At 38.1% G+C, this 18,972-nt stretch overlaps 2 protein-coding genes across 4 annotated transcripts in view; one reads left to right on the top strand and one right to left on the bottom strand.

Moving 5' to 3' along the window:
- LOC306865176 (short transient receptor potential channel 1-like) overlaps nt 1-7,877 on the top strand; it is a 24,212-nt gene extending 16,335 nt beyond the window's left edge. Inside the window, exons 10-13 of the mRNA XM_079409627.1 lie at nt 167-354; nt 961-1,162; nt 1,716-1,910; nt 7,063-7,877. Of these exons, the coding sequence (XP_079265753.1) occupies nt 167-354; nt 961-1,162; nt 1,716-1,910; nt 7,063-7,290 (813 nt within the window). The 3' untranslated portion in view covers nt 7,291-7,877. The remainder of the gene's footprint in view (nt 1-166; nt 355-960; nt 1,163-1,715; nt 1,911-7,062) is intronic.
- On the bottom strand, nt 3,080-18,334 carry LOC306865177 (procollagen C-endopeptidase enhancer 2-like). Of its 3 annotated transcripts, none has more exons than XM_079409630.1 (9): nt 18,125-18,265; nt 17,872-17,980; nt 15,532-15,787; nt 13,385-13,509; nt 13,137-13,273; nt 12,851-13,014; nt 11,461-11,544; nt 10,091-10,258; nt 3,080-3,219 (listed from the first exon to the last, which is right to left on the bottom strand). In XM_079409630.1, exons 1-9 carry the CDS (start codon nt 18,208-18,210, stop codon nt 3,200-3,202), a joined length of 1,149 nt encoding a protein of 382 aa, XP_079265756.1. In that variant the 5' UTR covers nt 18,211-18,265; the 3' UTR covers nt 3,080-3,199. The 3 variants fall into 3 exon arrangements, with proteins under 3 accessions (XP_079265756.1, XP_079265755.1, XP_079265754.1); XM_079409629.1 differs by lacking the exon at nt 3,080-3,219 and adding an exon at nt 8,158-8,793 and having other exon boundaries at nt 18,125-18,334; XM_079409628.1 differs by lacking the exon at nt 3,080-3,219 and adding an exon at nt 8,158-8,817 and having other exon boundaries at nt 18,125-18,294.
- Between the last annotated feature and the right edge of the window lie 638 nt (nt 18,335-18,972).

An 18,972-nucleotide genomic window follows, 5' to 3' on the forward strand; every position in this document is an offset into this window, starting at 1 on the left:
ATTCAACCAATCCGATGATGACTTCGAAACTCCTGAAGTGTTTCCACTTTTGTGTGCCGTATGCATCAGACGTTCAGCCAACGGTCCGTGGGCGTGACGTCTGAAGCTAAGACTAGGACTGCTCAGGCTTTGATGTGGAAGTAATGTGGCGTATTTGTCATTGCAGATCTCCATGGGCCAGATGCTACAAGAGTTTGGGAAGTTTCTTGGCTTATTCCTGCTTGTACTCAGCTCTTTCACCATTGGCCTGACACAACTGTATGGAAAAGACAAGGACGTATCCAGCTCCAAAAATAGAGCCAAGGACTGTGAGGGCATCTTTTGTCGAGAGCAGAGCAACGACACCTTTCACACGTACTTTGTATTTCATCTCATTTTCACTAATCAGAGAATTTAATAGTTAAAGGGGCCATTTCATGCTTATTTTTTCTCTCAAAATTAGTTTTTGCATCTTAGTTTCAATAAATGCTCTTCTTGGACTAGGGAGGAAGTTTTGAGTTCTGAGTTCTTCCTCTTGAACTCATGAACTTATGACCCATTTGAAACGTATTTGACAGACAAAACAGTTTTTAGCTTTCTGTGACACAAGCCCTGTCCCAACTGGCACACTTCATGTGCACTTGCGGGCTTGCAGACTTGCAATGGCTACCTTGTACACTTGTCCATCAAGTCCACAAGATCATATGGTTTCCCATTCATCATTTTACCTTTCAGAAGGGTGCTCATGAGCACCACCTTTGCAGCCGCTATATTCCCTTTTGACTTCTACATGACAGTCAAAGCAGCATTACGTCATGAAAGTGTAGTCTCAGAGGAATACCACAATGGTTTAGGGTGCGATTTGGGACAAGGCCATAAATCATTGTTCTAAAGATGCAAGGTACCATGTTGACCATGAAAAAAAGAGGTCTGTTTTACTGAAATATTTTACCATAATCATTTATCTTTAACTTTCTCCAGGTTTATGGGGACATGTTACGCCCTCTTCTGGTACATTTTTTCCCTGGCACATGTGGCTCTGTTTGTTACAAGGATTAGCTACACAGAGGAGCTGCGGTCGTTTGTTGGTGCTCTTATCGTCGGTACCTACAACATTGTTGTGGTCATTGTTCTCACCAAACTCCTGGTGGCCATGCTGCATAAGAGCTTCAGACAAATTGCTGTAAGTGACCCTTGAGATTATTTGATGCTTTCTCAACATGATACATGATGATACCATTACTGTGTTTCTGACAACTAGATTTAATAAAATGAAGTTTCACATATTCATTCACAAGTGTTAACATCACATAAACACTATGGGTTCTTCAAACCTGATGGGGGCAGCAGAGTTTTTAATCTGGTCTAATCGGTTGTTTGAAGGAGGTCTATCCATTAGCATTCCTGTTCATCTCAGCAACCTTTGATCAGCTGGCACATATAACACTGGAAATAGGGGACCTGGAACCTGACATCAGTGCTTATGCACACTCAGTTCTGGACAAAATTGCCTAAGCAAAAAAAAAAAAAAAAGTGCCATGTGACTAATCCCTCACAATTGTGATGAATGGGAATACTAAAAGATAGCAATCTTCATGTATATTACTCTTTGTATAAGGAAGATGTGAATGAGTACATATACATGTAGTTACTTGTACATGTGGAAACAGGCATCAGGCAGGTAGCAACAGGTAGTGAAGGAATTATTGTACCTTGATGATTTTATCTCCTTGCAGAACCACGAAGATAAGGAGTGGAAGTTTGCCCGGGCCAAGCTGTGGCTCAGCTACTTCGATGACAAGTGCACACTGCCTCCACCTTTCAACATCCTACCCTCTCCTAAGACCGTGTATTACTTGGTCATCAGTTTGAGCAAATGGATCTGTTCCCACACCTCCACAGGCAAGGTCAAGAGACAGAATAGCCTCAAGGTGTGTAAGAAATATGTGAGCTTATATCTTGTGAACCTATATCTACTGTACTGTCTATCCATAGTTTGCATTTACTGGTATATGGATAATTGACCTATTGACAGTCAAGTAAAAACTCCTGCTCCTAAAGACTACTCTGCCTTGGAGGGCCAATGTGCTGCAGAGTTTAGCTCCAACCCTTATGTAGACAACCAAGGGTGTCCATATGTCCACCTGTCCATACGCAAAATAAAGACAGTAAATCTGCTTTTTTAAAGACAGTAAATCTGCTTCAGTTTCAATCTCTCGAAAACAGAGAGCTCAACATTTATGACAGGGTTGTACAATCCTGTTCCTGGAGGGCCACCTTCCTGCAGAGTTTAGCTCCGATTACAAATAAACACATCTGAACCATCTAAACAAGATCTTCAGGATTACTAGAAACCTATAGGTAGGTGTGTTGGAGCTAGGTAGGTGTTTGGACAGGGGTGTCCAAACTCATTCTTAGAAGGCCACTGTCCTGCAGAGTTTCATTCTTTCATCTTGCCTCAGCACACCTGCCGGAAGTTTCTAGTATGCCTAGTTAGACCTTGAGTAGCTGTTTCAGGTGTGTTTTATTGGGGTTTGAGCTGAACTCTGAAGAACAGTGGACTTCCAGGAAAAAGATTGGACACCCCTGGTTTATGAGAACTGTCAGTACACAAGATTCATGAACAACAACAACTATGAACAACACCATAACTAGTCAATTCAAGTCACCTTTATTTATATAGCGCTTTTAACAATACAGATTGTGTCTAAAGCACTTAACAGTATCAAGTTGGAGGATAGAGTGACAGTAATGTATAATAATAAGATTAAACACTCAATTTTCAGTTAAAGGCATTTCATTATTGAATTCAGAGATGTCATTGTCTAGCTCAGTTTAGTTTAAATAGTATCTGTGAAATCAAATTGACGATAATCATTAGAAATTAAGTGTCCCCAACTGAGCAAGCCAGAGGCGACAGTGGCAAGGAACCAACACTCCCTCTGTGACAGAATGGAGAAAAAAAACCTTGGGAGAAACCAGGCTCAGTCAGGGGGCCAGTTCTCCTCTGGCCAGGATATTATTGTTTATTTATTGTTTACTTGTTGTTTTAATTAAAATTTTAAATATTTTATTATATTTTTAGTTATTTTATTTAGTTTTTAGATTTATTGTATTTTTAGTCGAGGTCTTCACTGGGGATATGTCCCCGGGGCTCATCAAGGTGTCCGGCCTCCGCCGACAATCAGGGCCGCAGACATCATCTCCTGGCGCCGATCTGTCATCTGATCCGGACACAGACTGAGAAACAGAATAAGAAAGAAACAGACAAATATTCACGTAGATGCCATTCTTCTTACGATGTAACGAGTACATTGTGTGTTATGAGAAGTGTTCCCGGTTCCGGTTGATCTAATTAATGCAGCCTAACATTCCTTTAACGGATTTGAATAATAGAAGTGTATTAGTGTGTTATGTGTAAGCCAGGTTAAAGAAATGTGTCTTTAATCTAGATTTAAACTGACAGAGTGTGTCTGCCTCCCGAACAGTGTTAGGTAGATTGTTCCAGAGTTTGGGTACTAAATAGGAAAAGGATCTGCCGCCCGTAGTCGATTTTTGAGAACGCAGCGGACGTGGAGGATAATAATGTGATAAGAGCTCGCTCAAGTACTGAGGAGGTAAGCCATTCAGGGCTTTATAAGTAATTAACAAGATTTTAAAATCTATACAATGTTTGATAGGGAGCCAGTGCAGTGTTGACAGAACTGGGCTAATATGGTCATACTTCCTGGTTCTAGTAAGGACTCTAGCTGCTGCATTTTGGACCAACTGTACTTTGTTGATCAAGCGTGCAGAACAACCACCCAGTAAAGCATTACAATAGTCTAACCTTGTAATAAACGCATGAATTAGCATTACTGCATTTGACGTTGAGAGCATAGGTTGCAATTTAGATATGATTTTGAGATGGAAAAACACAGTTTTAAAGATGCTAGAAACATGGTTTTCAAATGAAAGATTGCTATCAAACAGCACACCTAGGTTCCTAACTGATGAAGAAGAATTGACAGAGCAGCCGTCGAGTGTTAGATAGTGTTCTAATTTAGCAGTAAGAAGTTACTCGTCATCCAGTTTTTTATATTGACTATGCATTCCGTTAGTTTCTCAATTTTTGTGTTTCAATTGTGTTTCACCGGGCCGTGAAGGAATATAGAGCGGAGTATCATCAGCATAACAGTGAAAGCTAACACCATGTCTCCTGATTATATCTCCCAAGGGTAAAGCGTGAAAAGTAACGGCCCTAGTACTGAGCCTTGAGGTACTCCATACTGTACTTGTGATCGATATGATACCTCTTCATTTTGCTGCTACGAACTGATGGCGGTCAGATAAGGACGATTTGAACCACTTCCACTAATGCCAACAAAGTTTTCTAGTCTATTTAAAAGAATGTTGTGGTCGAACGTAGCGCTAAGATCCAGTAGAACTAATAAAGAGATACAACCACGATCAGATGATAGAAGCAGGTAATTTGTAACTCTAATGAGAGCAGTCTCAGTACTATGATACGGTCTAAATCCTGACTAGATACCATTTTTCTCTAAGAAGGAATATAACTGTGAGGATACTACCTTTTCTAGTATCTTTGACAGAAAAGGGAGATTTGAGATTAGTCTGTATCTTCGGGGTCAAGTTGTGTTTTTTTAATGATAGGCTTAATAACAGCCAAGGTTTTGGGGACATATCCTAATGTCAATGATTAATTAAAAATTGCCAAAAGAGGATCTATGACTGGAAGCAGCTCTTTTAGTAGTTTAGATGGAATAGGGTCTAACATACATGTTGTTGGTTTAGATGATTTAACAAGTTTATACAATTCTTCCTCTCCTACAGTAGAGAATGAGTGGAATTGTTCCTCGGGGGATCTATAGTGCACTATCTGATGTGATACGCTAGCTGACGGCTGCATGGTTGCAATTTTATCTCTGATAGTATCGATCTTGGAAGTAAAGTAGTTCATAAAGTCATTACTGCTGTGCTCTTGGGAAATTCCAACACCTGTTGCTGCTTTATTTTTCGTTAATGTAGTGACTGTATTGAATAAATACCGGGGGTTATGTTTGTTTTCTTCTACAAGAGATGAAAAGTAATCAGATCTAGCAGTTTTTAATGCTTTTCTATAGGATAGGGTACTTTCCCGCCAAGCTATACGAAATACCTCTAGTTTTGTTTTCCTCCAACTGCGCACCATTTTCCGGGCTGCTCTCTTTAGGGTGCGAGTGTGCTCATTATACTACAGCGTCAGACTGTTTTCTTTGATCTTCCTTAAGTGTAAAGGAGCAACTGTATCTAAAGTGCTAGAAAAGAGAGTGCATAGTTTCTGTTACATCATCAAGTTTTTCTGCGCTGTTGGGTATGCTGAGGAATTGAGATAAATCAGGAAGATTACTTACAAAGCAGTCTTTTGTAGTAGAAGTGATGGTTCTACCATATTTGTAACAAGGAGTAGAATTTACAGTTTTAGCTAAATGGAGTTTACACAAGACTAGATAATGATCTGAGATATCATAGCTTTGCTGCAGAATTTCAAGACCACTAACATCAATTCCATGTGACAGTATTAAATCTAGAGTTTGATTTCGACAATGAGTAGGTCCTGAAACATGTTGTCTAACCCCAATAGAGTTCAGAATGTCTATGAATGCTGGATCCTAATGCATCTTTTTCATTATCGACATGGATATTAAAATCGGCAACAATTAAGACTTTATCTGCAGCCAGTACTAACTCAGATAGAAAATCAGCAAATTATTTAATAAAGTCTGCGTGGTGCCCTGGTGGCCTGTATACAGTAGCCAGTACAAACATCACAGGGGATTTATCACTAACACGTGTTTCTCTAGATAATGTTATACGCAGCACCATAACTTCAAACGAGTTATACTTAAAGCCTGCCCTCTGAGAAATACTGAGCTATAAATTGTAGCAACACCTCCCCCTTTACTTGACATGGCTAATTTTTTAAAGCAGTAATCTTGGGGGGTAGACTCATGTAAAGTAATGTATTCATTTGGTTTTAGCCATGTTTCTGTCAATCAGAGCAAATCTAGGTTATGATCATTGATCAAATAATTTACAAAAAGTGCTTTTGTAGAAAGGGACCTGATATTCAGCAAGCCTAGTTTTAATTGTTTCTCTGTATTGTAAACATTTTTTATTTGTTGAACATCAATTAAATTGTTACTCTTAATTTGGTTTGGACGTTTTCTGTATTTTCTAGTTCGGGGAACAGACACAGTCTATATAGTGTGATATCTGGGTGAAGGAGTCTCTATGTGCTGAGAATTAACTGACTTCTGTGACGTGAGGCGGCTAGCAGACGGTTGGTTTAGCCAGTCTGTCTGCTTCCTGACCTGGGCCCCAGTTAGTCAAGTACGAACTCTAAAACTATGTGCCATATTTCTAGCGAGAAGAGTGGCACCACCCCAGCAGGGATGAAGACCATCTCTTTTCAACAGGTCAGGTCTGCCCCAAAAACTCGTCCAATTGTCTATAAAGTATATGTTATTCTGCGGGCACCACTTAGAAATCCAGCCATTGAGTGACGACAGTCTGCTATGTATCTCATCACCCTGGTAAGCAGGGTGGGGGCCAGACCATATTACAGTGTCTGACATCGTACTTGCAAGTTCACACACCTCTTTAACTACATACACCAGGGATGCCAATCCTGCACCCAGAAGGCTTTAACTTTAAACGTAAATTAAATACAACTGAACCAGGTAGTAAAGATCTTTAGGAGTGCTCAAAACTTCTAGGCAGGTGGAGCAGGATTGGTCACTTCTGGCACCGAGTTTATCTTTGGGCTATTTGTGTAGTAGCATAATTAACACGTAACAACGTAACATCCAATGTTACAGTTCATTTGTCAATGGAAAAATGGATATGTCGGTGGAAAAAACGAGACCACTTGCAAAAGGTTTGCCTGAGCATTGGCCGAGAACTGGTTCTGGTATCACAGTGTGCACCCTTTTGCTGGAAAAGGGGTAACATAGAATTGGCACCATGTTAGTGGAAGAGAGGTGAGCTGTAGACATGCCTTACAGTCAGCTTGCCAGTGATCCTCTAACTCTTTGCTTCCAGGAATGGAGGAGCCTGAAGCAGAAAAGAGATGAGAACTATCAGAAGATTATGTGCTGTCTTGTTCACCGTTACCTGACCTCCACAAGGCAGAAGATGCAGAGCACGGACCAGGCCACGGTAGAGAACCTCAATGATCTGCGGCAAGACCTCTCCAAGTTCCGCAATGAAATGAGGGACCTTTTGGGCTTCCGCACCTCCAAATATGCCATGTTTTACCCCAGAAGCTAAGCCATGTGCATTTAGTAAAAGCGACCCAGCATGCTCAACAACGCTCTTCTTCTTTTTCTTTGGAAGATGAAAAAGTCCTGGGACTCCACTGGAATAGTATCAAGCTCTGTTTATTCTACACCAAAGCCTGCAGAATCATAACTTATGTAATACTCTTGCATCCTACTTGTTTTCTAAAAGTTTCATTCTTTTCAAATAAATAACATTTATTATGAAGAAATGTTTTTATATTGAACTTGCATAAGTTCTTAGTAACTTGCAGTATTTGAATATGTATTTTAAGACTAATTCACATTAAATGTATTGTAAAGCAACAGTCTTCAGCCCTGCTCCTGAAGACCAACTGTCCTGCAATGTTTATTTCTAACCTGCTTGTAATTTTGTTCATGTCAAGTAATCATGAAGACTTTGAATGACTGGTTCAGGTGTGTTTGATTAGGGTTGGACCTAAACACCACAGAACAGACCCACCTGAGCCCAGGAGCGTGGTTGAAGACGTCTGAGAATATCTACTATGTTTTATTTATTTATTTGTGGTATTTTGATGCTGAAAATAAACTCTTAAAAATAAACCTGAAAATAATTGTAGAATATGTCCCTTTTAAAAGTCTATTAAGGAGTTAAATGTTTGAATAGTGCCCTTCATAGTCAAGCACTCTGAGCCCTAGGCAATTTTAGAAAAAGATGTTCTGACATGACCATGTGAACTACTTGAATATTTTGAACTTTGAAAGCTTCCTTTAAATCTTCATTTTCAAATCAGTTGAAATCTGATTCGGGAAAAAATGCAATAAATTTACAAAAATACAGCAAATTAAAATAAATTAATAAATTAAACAAATGCCAAATAAATCATGAAGACAATATCCAAGACTTAACTGATAATGAACTTTATTTTTTCTTTAATTAAACAAATAATTTATAACTTAACATTTACCACTAGGTATCCGTTTCTATGAAAATACTTTATAGACAAAATGTAACATATCCAGCATGATTTCAAAGCTGTGCTACTAGTTTATTGCCTTTTAGACATCATCAACAAAGGTCCTCTAACTTTGCTATTTGATCAAAAATCTAGAAATATCTTCTAAACTGCCATTCAAAACACCATCATCTTGATCTTTACATTTTAGCTTTCTTCACCTGTCCTGTCTTACTACTTTTGCTCTTGCTGCCATTTTGATGCTCATCACAACAGTAAGAAGAGAAGTAGGAACCAAGAGAGCTCAACCAGGCGTGTGGCATTTGCTTCAACAGTCCTCGGGCTCCTCTGGAGTGAGCGATGAAGGAAGTTGGGACATGCAGGGCAAATATGAAGACATCACACACCCATGTGTGGATTTTGAGACCAAAGATTGTCTGTAAGAGCTCAGCAGCGTTTGTTCTTCAGCATGTTGAAGGCCCTCTGGTTCTTGGCCTTGAAAGCCATGATGAAATGATGGGGGGTGATCATTCCACGGCCCTCCTCATCTGCCTGGCCCATGAAGATGTAGTTCAAACCTAGCGACACCACACAGAAAAAACCTGAATGCAGTGACGGAACGGCAGAGACATTCAGGAAGGGCTTTGGATCAGCTTTTCTCTGGGGCCTCACTCGTGCTATCCACTCCATATGTTTATATACCGTATAAACATATGACAGTGAGATTTTGTCATAAAAACATTTTGACAGTGAACTTTGCTGCAGACTTCAATGTTAACAAACACTATTTAATGGGCTGACTAATGCACCATTAACTTAAATGGAAAAAAATTAATGGAACAGTTGACCCTGAAAAATGAAAATTTTGCCATTATTTACTTATACCATTATTTACTTAATAGCAGCATTTTTTATCATTTTCACAAAATTTTCATGGCCCCCATAATATTTGTTGTATATCTGAACGGAGCGCCTGCTTTTAAACAAAAAGCCATTTTATTCTAGCGTCTTGCATTCTTTTTTAATCAACACTTGAATGTGGGCAAGTTTCTATATATATATTATTATTATTATTTTTTTTTTTTTCGTCAAAGACAAATGATTGGATTGGATTCAGAATAATGATCAAAATGTAGATGGAGTAGATTGCTTCTATTAACACCTCCAAAGCTTGCACAGTCCTAAACCACTTCCTGAGTCAACATTTTATTCAGTAAGGTTAGGCAGTATATGCTTTTTAACAATTGATGATTGTGTTATTTTACATATGCATCTGTTTACATAAGCTAATGCTTGTTTCTGCTTCTTCGCATGTTTTGATACAGAGATTCTGTACTCTTTTAGAAGATGTGTAATAGCGCCCCCTACCATATAACAGTGAAAACACGTAAAAGGCCAGAAGATTCTGTCACTGCCAGGGAAATATGCCACTGTCCCATAAATGACGTAAAATTCAGTCAATGGTGGAGAAAGAGTTAAATTGATAGCATACTACTGAATGCACATTTAAGAGCAACTCGCTGCTTGAATTGGGAAGAGTTTATATGTTTTTTCATTACCAAAATACAATGAGGCATCGTTTCGTTTAGCAAACATTTGTAGAAATGTTGAGTTAACAGAAAACCTGCTGTAAGTTATTTCAGTCTGTGGTAACTGACATCATGCTACAGATGCATTTCTCAGAAATGAAGTGGAAAATAAACTGAAATATTGGTATTTGTTTTTACACACTGACAAAGAAGCATTACTAACAGGAACACAATTATATATTTAGTATGAGAGGTTACAGTGATGTGCTTCAGCAGGTTTCCGAGGCAGATGAAACTGTCCAGAATGTTAGTGTTAGCATTTACCAAAGCTGAAGAAGGCACTTACCTCGTCTGACATAGGGGCACTTCTTGCAAAGGATGACAATCTTTGTGCTCATGGTTTTGCCAGCCTGCTGGATAGCAAGGTTACCTTCCTTGTAGACATTGATTATGGAGATGGTGGCATACATGCTACCTCCTCGCGTTACAGCAGTGATGACCGTTCCAGTGATCACTAATGGGTCCAAAAAAAAAAAACTTTAAGAGACTACTTTTAATTACTTAGCTTGATAACAAAATTTGGGCTTTGACAACATTTTTGTCTTTATTAGGGGTCTTTTCTTAATTCCAGTACTTTTTACTTCAAATAAACCAAACTATGGAAAAATAAAACAAGGTAATTGTGACTTTTTATCTCAGAACTTTTTTCCTCGCAATTCTATTATTTTCCTCAGAACTGCAAGATATAAACTCGCAATTTTGACTTTTTATATCCTACAATTCTGACTTTTTTCTCCTACTTTTGCCATTTTTTCTAACCATTGCGAGTTTATATCTTGCAATTCTGACTTTATTTCTCAGTACTGTAAATTGATATCATGCAATTATGACTTTATAACTCGCAATTGCGAGTTTATATCACGTAATTCTGACAAGAAGTCAGATTTGTGAGATAAAATTTCACAGTTACTTTATTTTTTGTTCAGTGGACTTCCATACTAAACTCCTTCTAATAGACCAAGATGAAGAAGCAGCAGAATCAAACTGGTAAATTTTGGGAAAAGTTAAATATAGCTTATGTCTATTATTTGAACATGCATTTTCATCCTGACATCCTAAACTTGTGTTTATTCATTTCTGCAAGGTTGGATGGTAGATAAAGTGTGTGATTATACAAATTTGACTTAATGTGCATGTAATTTTCCACCATCGTTCACATTCAGTTCTTGTTTCTCAATCTCAACGTGACTCTGCTCTCCACCGACCACAGGATTTCCCCATATGCAAATCCAAGTAAACAGCAGAAATCAGAATGAAATATCTGCTCGCCCCTGGACATGAACATTGCAGACCTGTTCCAGGGGCAGCGACTGCGGCCAAAAAGCTTGACTGAATCAACACTCCCATTTACCAACAGTTTACCCACAGTCCACTGCAGTCTATTTACACAAGAGCACTGTATCCTACACAAAAATCCACTGTGCTGATGGCAAAAAACGCTCAAGGAATCTTTTGAAAACCAGCAGGCCAAAGATAGGATGCTGAAAAAAATATGCACTTAGATTATAGACAAAATGTGAACAATCAGTACTTGTTTCCACTTACTCTGTTGCCCCCCCACCCACAAGATCCCACCTCACTTTGCAGTTGTGTGTGTGGGTCTTCATGTGTCAGCAAAAAAAAAAGTTAGTATCAACTGCAGAGGGCTTCTCTTACCAAAGTTGCTAGAACAGTAGTGGCTCTCAGGGGTTCCCTTCCGTTTGCATTTCTGTTGACACAGCACTGCGGAGTACTTCAAAGCTGGAGAGAAGAGTATAGATAGCAAAAAAAGACTTCAAAAAGATGTTTTACTGTAGCTTACTGTCTCTGAGCCAGCTGAGCTTATCTTTTAGTATGTGCGTGCAAAAAGCGAGAAAGTGAGGCTTAGGTACAAGCTTCAGAAATTGGATAAAGCTGATATCAAAGAAGAAATGGATGTAAAATTGCCTGAAATTCCTCTCTGTCATTTCCATATGTATTTATTAAAATAAATAATTTAAATAACTCAATGGACCAATTCAATTTCACCTAATAATAGCAGTATATATGCCAACTAATAATTTGATCAATATTTTGGCTCATTAAATCATTTGGCTAATTAAATCCAGCTATACTGTAGCAGTTTTCTACTTCCAGCTCCATTTAACACCTTTTAAACATCATTTTAGATTTTGTCCAGTTGGTCATTTCTAGAAATATATTTAGTTTACAAAAGTTTTGGGTTGATAGGATTTTTAAATGTGTCTGAAGGAAGTCTTTTTGCTAACCAAGGCTGCATTTGTATCATCAAATAGAGTAAAACGGCAATATTGTGAACTATTATTAGTTCAATATACAGTACTTATTATACTTGTATATCATTCAGCATCATTATTCCAGTCTTCTGTGCCGCATTATGATCGGTGATTTGACGATAAAACATTTCACATGGCCTAATTATTAGAAATAAAATAAATGAATGAAAACTAACAATAATGTTTTATGAATTCAATTGATTAGACATGCATTTTCATTATTCAACTTTAAATAAACCATTAAAATGGAAAAAATACAGAAAAAAAACAGAGAATGATTTAAAATTTGGGAAAAAAACATTCCACTTTAAAAATAAATATATTTTAGAAATAATATACATTTTATGTGTTAGAAACAAAACATCTAATGTATAAAAAAGGTAATGTTTGTTAAACATTTAATACATTGGTGTTAAATCATATTGTAAGTTTCATTATTTTAATTAATTAGACACACTTTTCAAAAACTAAAATTTGATTTAACCATTAAAACTGAATTTATAATAATTCAAACAGAAAAAAAAGGAATCCAGAAAAATTAAACTAAATGTGGAAGTAAAATAAATAAATAAAACTTCACAGGACATCAAACATGGTAGCATTCAAGTTATGAATGCTGCATTTGGCGTTTCAATAGGGATGTTTAATGAGTAGTCGTTGATTTTTAACCCTAAGGTAACCCCTGTAGTGTAGGCTAACATTAAGGTCACCAACTACATGCCGTATGATTAGAGAGAAATGCCCTCAGCAGCAGGTTTTGTGGGTGTACTTACGTATCGGTCTGGTGGTGGTGGGTGGTGCAGTCGTGGTTGGTGGAACGGTTGTGGTGGGAAACTTCTTGGGTCTAAATTTGTAATGACCAATAAAGCCATCCGCTGTTAAACTGAGATCTGAGAGGAACTGAATGAAGAGCTGATTCCCCGCTGAGAACACGGGTCTAAAGCAAAGAGATACATGTCAATGTAAAATGCAAATAAAGAAGTACTGCTAACAGCTACATGTTGATAATTTTGAAAATAGAGCAAAGGACTGATTAAATACGAAAGATATGATACATACGCGGGTGGGCTGTCACCACAGTATTTCCCAATTCTTTTGGCATCGTTGATTTCTCCACCATTAAAAATTGCTACATAATCATAACGGCAGTAGTTGTCCCTCTCCACATCAAATTTCTCAAATTTCACCTCTATAATCTGTAGACAAACAAACAAGTTTTGACGTATTATTCCTGTCTGTACTCAAGTTAAAAATAAACAATAGACTACAAATTTAATTGTAATATGTAAATGAATAAATGAGTTCACCTGGTTCTTCGGTGCTACTATATGCCAAGAACATGTGACTCCAGCAGGATAGTCTTTCTCTGGCCAGTTGGGGGTCTTGAAGGTTCCTGACGGCTTCATTAATCTCCCACCACAGTACTGATCCCCTGTAAACATCCATCCAGACAGGAGTAGGAGTTTACGAAATATTTCCTCTTAAATTCCACGAAAAGAACTCTAAACATAGACTGAGCATCCAGCGTGAGGTCGCTCACCCCTAATTAAAAGGAATGCATGAGATAATTGCACAGCATCATATTCAGCCGGCTTTAAAATGTCCTTCCCAACAGCCTTGCCATTATGAGAGAGTTTACAGACTTACAGAAGGAATATCATGTGCAGTTCCAGACTTGAATTATAAAGTAAGCAATTTGTAGGTTTATGTCTTAAATTCATTTGAGAATTCAAACTAAACTGAAACAGCAACACTGGGTCGGCCGATGGCGTGTGCTTGGGGCAGGACCATCTTTTGTCCAACCAATGACAGATGGGGGAAAGCATATAGAAGTTGGAGATGAACGTTCCGACTTCGCCTGAGCAACATGCGCTAGTCAAACGAGCGCGGAAACAATACTGGTGATGAGGGAGCTTCAGCTGAACTGCGGTCAGATTAAATGTTGTCAGGCTATACATCAGTAAAAAGAATCTTCTTCAACTGCGCGCACAAATATTCCGCCACGCTCTGTAGTCTGTATCATTTCATATTAAAGCACGAATTAAATTAGGAGCGTGTGTGTCAGATCCACGTCACGTTCAGCAGCGGCAGCTCTTAAAGTAATAGCAGCCAAATAACCTAATAACTGCTGTGATGCCTGTTAATCAAAGAACAAAAGAAAAAAAGAGGAAATCAATAACTTTTGTGGCTTTAAGTATTCATCTATATTTAATTTAGAATTTTGTGTTTGATAACTTTATCCAATTTCTGTATATTTCCTACTTTCTGAAGGGCACAGTAAATATGACATTTATTATAACTGACTTATGAGAAGATTGTTTTAAGTTCACATAAATTAGAAGTTGTTATTTTTTAAAGTCTAAAGTCTGCCTTGCCTTTAAAGTCTAATAAATATTAAAATCGATAACTCTCAGTTATACTGTAATGTTGAATGGCTATAGTCAATGGTTAAATATTAGGGGGGAAATAGAGACATCAGTAGTATTAGTATCAGTGATACCTTCAGTCATAAAAAAAATGCCACTAATCAAATTAAAAATAAACAGTTTTTATGTTGTTTGGTCACTGAGGCGGTACATTTTCAAGAAGCACAACTCTGTACCTTATTTACCCCTAAGGGGGGTATATTGGTACCTTAAGGGTACATACAGGTGCCTAAAGTGTACATATAAGTACCAAAATCATACATATCAGAAGGGTACAGCCGTACTGACAGCTTTTGTACCTTTTTCCTCTGAAAGTGTACTGCAGATGGATTCAGGGTTGCTTGGTCTGTAAAACAAAACCAGCCCAAATGAACCCTTTTCACGATGACGTGTTTCAACAGTCATCAGCATCGTAAATCCTTTATTTTTTTTTATGTATGTAGATTTATAACACAATACATTTTTAATGACCAATCACTGAATCACTGGAAAACCGTCTGTGAGAAATTCCACATCATGCCACAAAATACACTGCAATGATCTCCAGCTTCCAGCTCCTACAGAGTAGTCTAAATCAACTGTCAGACCCTGCAGAGAAAATCCCTTTATGCTTAACTAGTGAAATTAAAACCAGGCTCTTCTTCCTTTTGTGTGAAACGACAAGATCTTTCAGTGATTTACTAAACAGAAACTGTTTGTCTCAAAGATTAATTTCTCTTCCCCCTGTATGTTCTTGAGCTCTGTCTTCTTTATGAGCTGTCAGATAGCTCTTAAATGCTCATTAAAGTCGACCTTTGCCCACTTAAATACAATCCTTGCCTAATAATGCCTGAATTTATGGATGGAAACATGGATTATTTTGGATGCATGTAAGAGAATGGTAGTATGATGGTTTTAGCCACTGAATTTTAAACATCTTAAACACATTAAAACATCTACTAAACTCATTTGGCTCTGCAGAGTTGAACAAAGCAAGTCGATCCTATTAACAGCCAATTTTATGGTATATATTTTTATGATGTTCTTACCTCGTTCATTTGGGTTGGCAGCAGAGTACACAGCCAGGAAGCCGCTGCCAGCTGTATTGGCATCAGAGACCATTTGTACAAGCATCTTGTTGCTTGTAGAAACAAGGGCTCCTGGACTGAATGTCCCACAGAAGCGGCCAAGACGCTGTCCATTGGCATGGCCACTATAAACATCCACATAATCGTAGCGGCACAGGTTGTCACTCTCTAAGTCGAGATAACGAAATGAGAGGACGACCACTTTGCCCTCTGGAACCTGCAAGAAACAGATGTCACAGAGACCCAGAATGCACTTGCGCTCACAAATATCTGGCATCCATTTATATTGTACTGACATTTCTGATTTGATTACGTCATTCGCAGACAGAAGACAGGAACCGAAGAAGTGCGACTAATAGAAGATACACTATATTGCCAAAAGTATTGGGTCACCCCCTTCAAATGAACACCACCGCAAGTTGATTGTGCGCGTCTAAAACCGCAAGTTAGAACTGCTAAATCTATTTTGGTTGTGTGTGTGTGTGGTATCAGGTATAATCTAAAAGCTTAAATTACCCAAATTCATTCTCTAGAGTCTGTTTTGCAAACAAACATAGCCTTATCATGGAAAGTTGTTAGTCTCTAGTGGTCATTTTTCTGTTTTAATTTGCACTGCTCTATTTAGCAGTCAAATTCCTTCTCTAATCTTGACAAAAAATACATAGTTGAAAAGATTTTAAGACTCAAGTGTTGCATCTTTGAATATTCATTGATTATTATGGTGTGTGATGTCAAAAAAACGTTCCAAGATGGCGGCCGCATCTACGTGCCTGGAGCGGTTGAGTAGGGTCTATATATACGTAGATGCCTCATTAGCGACTGTTTCTATAGTTTGCTATATGTAAGCCGTCCGCCATGTTGTAGTGGTCAATTTGACGTCATTCACCATAGTAATCACTGAATATTTGAAAGATGCCACAATCCTGCATAGCCAGCGAACCCAACGGCTCTGTGCGAACCTACAGTATGGTGAATGACATCAAGTGGACCATTCCAAGATGGCTGCCGCATCAACGTGCCTGGAGCGGTCAAATAGGGCATCTATACATGTCTATGGTTTCTAATATAGGGTCTATGGCAGAGACGGTAAATTTGACATCTTTCTCTTTTCTGACTGCCGTTATCAGTCGCTTATTTTTTTCTTTGATTGAAAGTTGTGAAAACACTATTGCAGTTTTTCCGCTGCTAAAAAACCCAGAAATGTGAAAAAGATCTATTGCTAATCAAAGCGGCGAGCTCCGGCAAGAGCGGCGCGGCGCTTCTTGGACGGTGAGGGAATCGAGGAGAGTTGAAGTCAGGTCAACTTTATGGTAATGAGCTATGACGCGGTTGGGCGGCAACCAATCGGAATGTAGAATTCCTCCGCTTGAGAGGGTTCCAGAGAACGCAGTCCTGTAAACTTTGGTTCCGACCACATTAGTTCCCAAGCATTTTCAAGCTAGAACCCTTGTTTTTCAGCGGAAATGCAATTAATTTGCTCAAAACAACACCGATTTGACCAATTGCATTTAGGCTACACTTCAACCAGGACAGTTTGGAATGCAGGCTGCACACAAATTAATGTTAATTAAAGACCTAGGCTAGTAAACGTCTCCTATAAACTGCATGTTGAAATTAGACTAATTTAGCACTTAACCATGAACACAAAAACACACCACAAATGGCTTTTATTGGTTTATTTCGTTAGCAAACATGTAACTATAATTAAGTTCTTTCTATCGATCAATATCTTGCTTTCACAATTAAAATATTTCATGAGGTTAACTTATACCCTGTGGTCAGTCCAGGGTCTTTCTACAGCGTCGCTGGCAGGGCGTCCCGCCGGCGGTGGTGTGAACGCACAGCACAGTAAAAGTAGCAAAATAGCAACAGTGGATGTGCGGATTAAAAACATATAAATTCATATGAGGGACTTTTATTTTTTAATTTAATTTATTTAATGTATTTATTTTTTATGTAGAAAAAATATGCATATTCTAAGGCGGGAAAAGAACCTACAGCAATTAAGTCACTGCATTTGCATGATGATTGGTTAATTCTGCCATACTGACTTTGATTGGCGTTTTATTTTTTTTCTTTAATCTATTTAATTTAACATGGCAACACCATATCATGTTTTATTTCTGCTGCAGTGCTTAAAACCTAAAACTAAGTCACTAGTAGCCTGTCTTTAACATTATTCTTTACCAGGAACTGATTTTGTTTCAGAAAATGTCAATTGGTTTTATCTGTTAGAGCCAGAACGTCATTTACAGTTTAGCTGAATACATGATAAATCAGTTTGAGTCTCTTCATACTTACTGTAATTCTCCACACACATTTGGTATTCGGTGGATAGACGCCCGGATAACCCTGACTACCAATAACACCCGACTCTCCTGTGATATTCCCACCGCACGTGAAGCTCTGTCTAGACAAGAGAAGGAACAATAAACACCTGCATCGATGCCGCATTCATATCTACAGTAATGCCTCATTATGCATGATTATAAAACGTTCATACGAATGCACCACGACGCTGTGATCATGCATGAGCTTTCACCGATAAACTCACCTGTCCGGAGTCTGAGCTCGCACCAGTCGCACGCGCAGAATGAGCAGCAGAGCCCAGGTGAGCAGGACACCGCTGATCTTCCACATTATTAGACCTGACAGCGTGTCTTAATGATATTATTGTGCTCCGTCTGTGCTGAAGTTGCTCGGGGGAGATCCAGGGGCAGATGCATGTTTGTTCTGCTCTGTAGGAGGGAGCAGACCTGTGATCAAAGATATGCAGAGAGAGAGAGAGAGGATTCATTTTCATGAAAAAAGAAAAGAAATACATTTTTGTTCTCAAAGTGTACTTTTCAAGTAACGTTAAGAGAAACAGTTTTCGTGCTATTTATTTGTATTACACACTTTACAACACAACTGTCAAATACTATGAATTATTGGCATTAATAACGATAACAGCGCCACATAGTGGCTTCAATGGTCAAATATACTCTAATTATGAAATGCATTATTTACGCAGTACAATTCTTTTAGTATATATCTAGTTAGATTACATTTAAAATTTACTTCAGTTAACAAAATCTGAAATTACTCCATTTGCACGCGGAATTATGAGTGTTATTTTCTTTCTTTATTTAGCCTATTCCAGCCACATCTAGAGGTTTTAAAACGCTACAATTTGATATAATAACCAGCTCATTCAACTGAATATTAAATAATAAAATATGAATAATTAATAAAAATTTATAAAATACAAATCAGCAGGCTAACATAGTTTGCTAAATTATTATTATTATTTAGTATTCATGCGTATCTAAAACGGTCTGTACTGTAGCCTGGCGATAACAACAAAATAAAATAAAAAAGGAAAAGAGGGTGAACAAACAAACTGATTACATTGCAAACTGA

This window comes from Barbus barbus, assembly GCF_936440315.1.
Source record: "Barbus barbus genome assembly, chromosome: 46".
Lineage (NCBI taxonomy): Eukaryota > Metazoa > Chordata > Actinopteri > Cypriniformes > Cyprinidae > Barbus > Barbus barbus.

What these genes read in the sequence shown, in the direction of transcription:
- LOC306865177 (XM_079409628.1), bottom strand. Translation starts at nt 18,210, where the DNA reads ATGTGGAAGATCAGCGGTGTCCTGCTCACCTGGGCTCTGCTGCTCATT. An exon ending in AATGTGTGTGGAGAATTACA is followed by an intron (nt 15,788 to 17,871) that starts GTAAGTATGAAG and finishes TGTTTCTTGCAG; the next exon opens with GTTCCAGAGGGCAAAGTGGT. An exon ending in GTGCCCCTATGTCAGACGAG is followed by an intron (nt 8,818 to 10,090) that starts GTAAGTGCCTTC and finishes CACTGCATTCAG; the next exon opens with GTTTTTTCTGTGTGGTGTCG.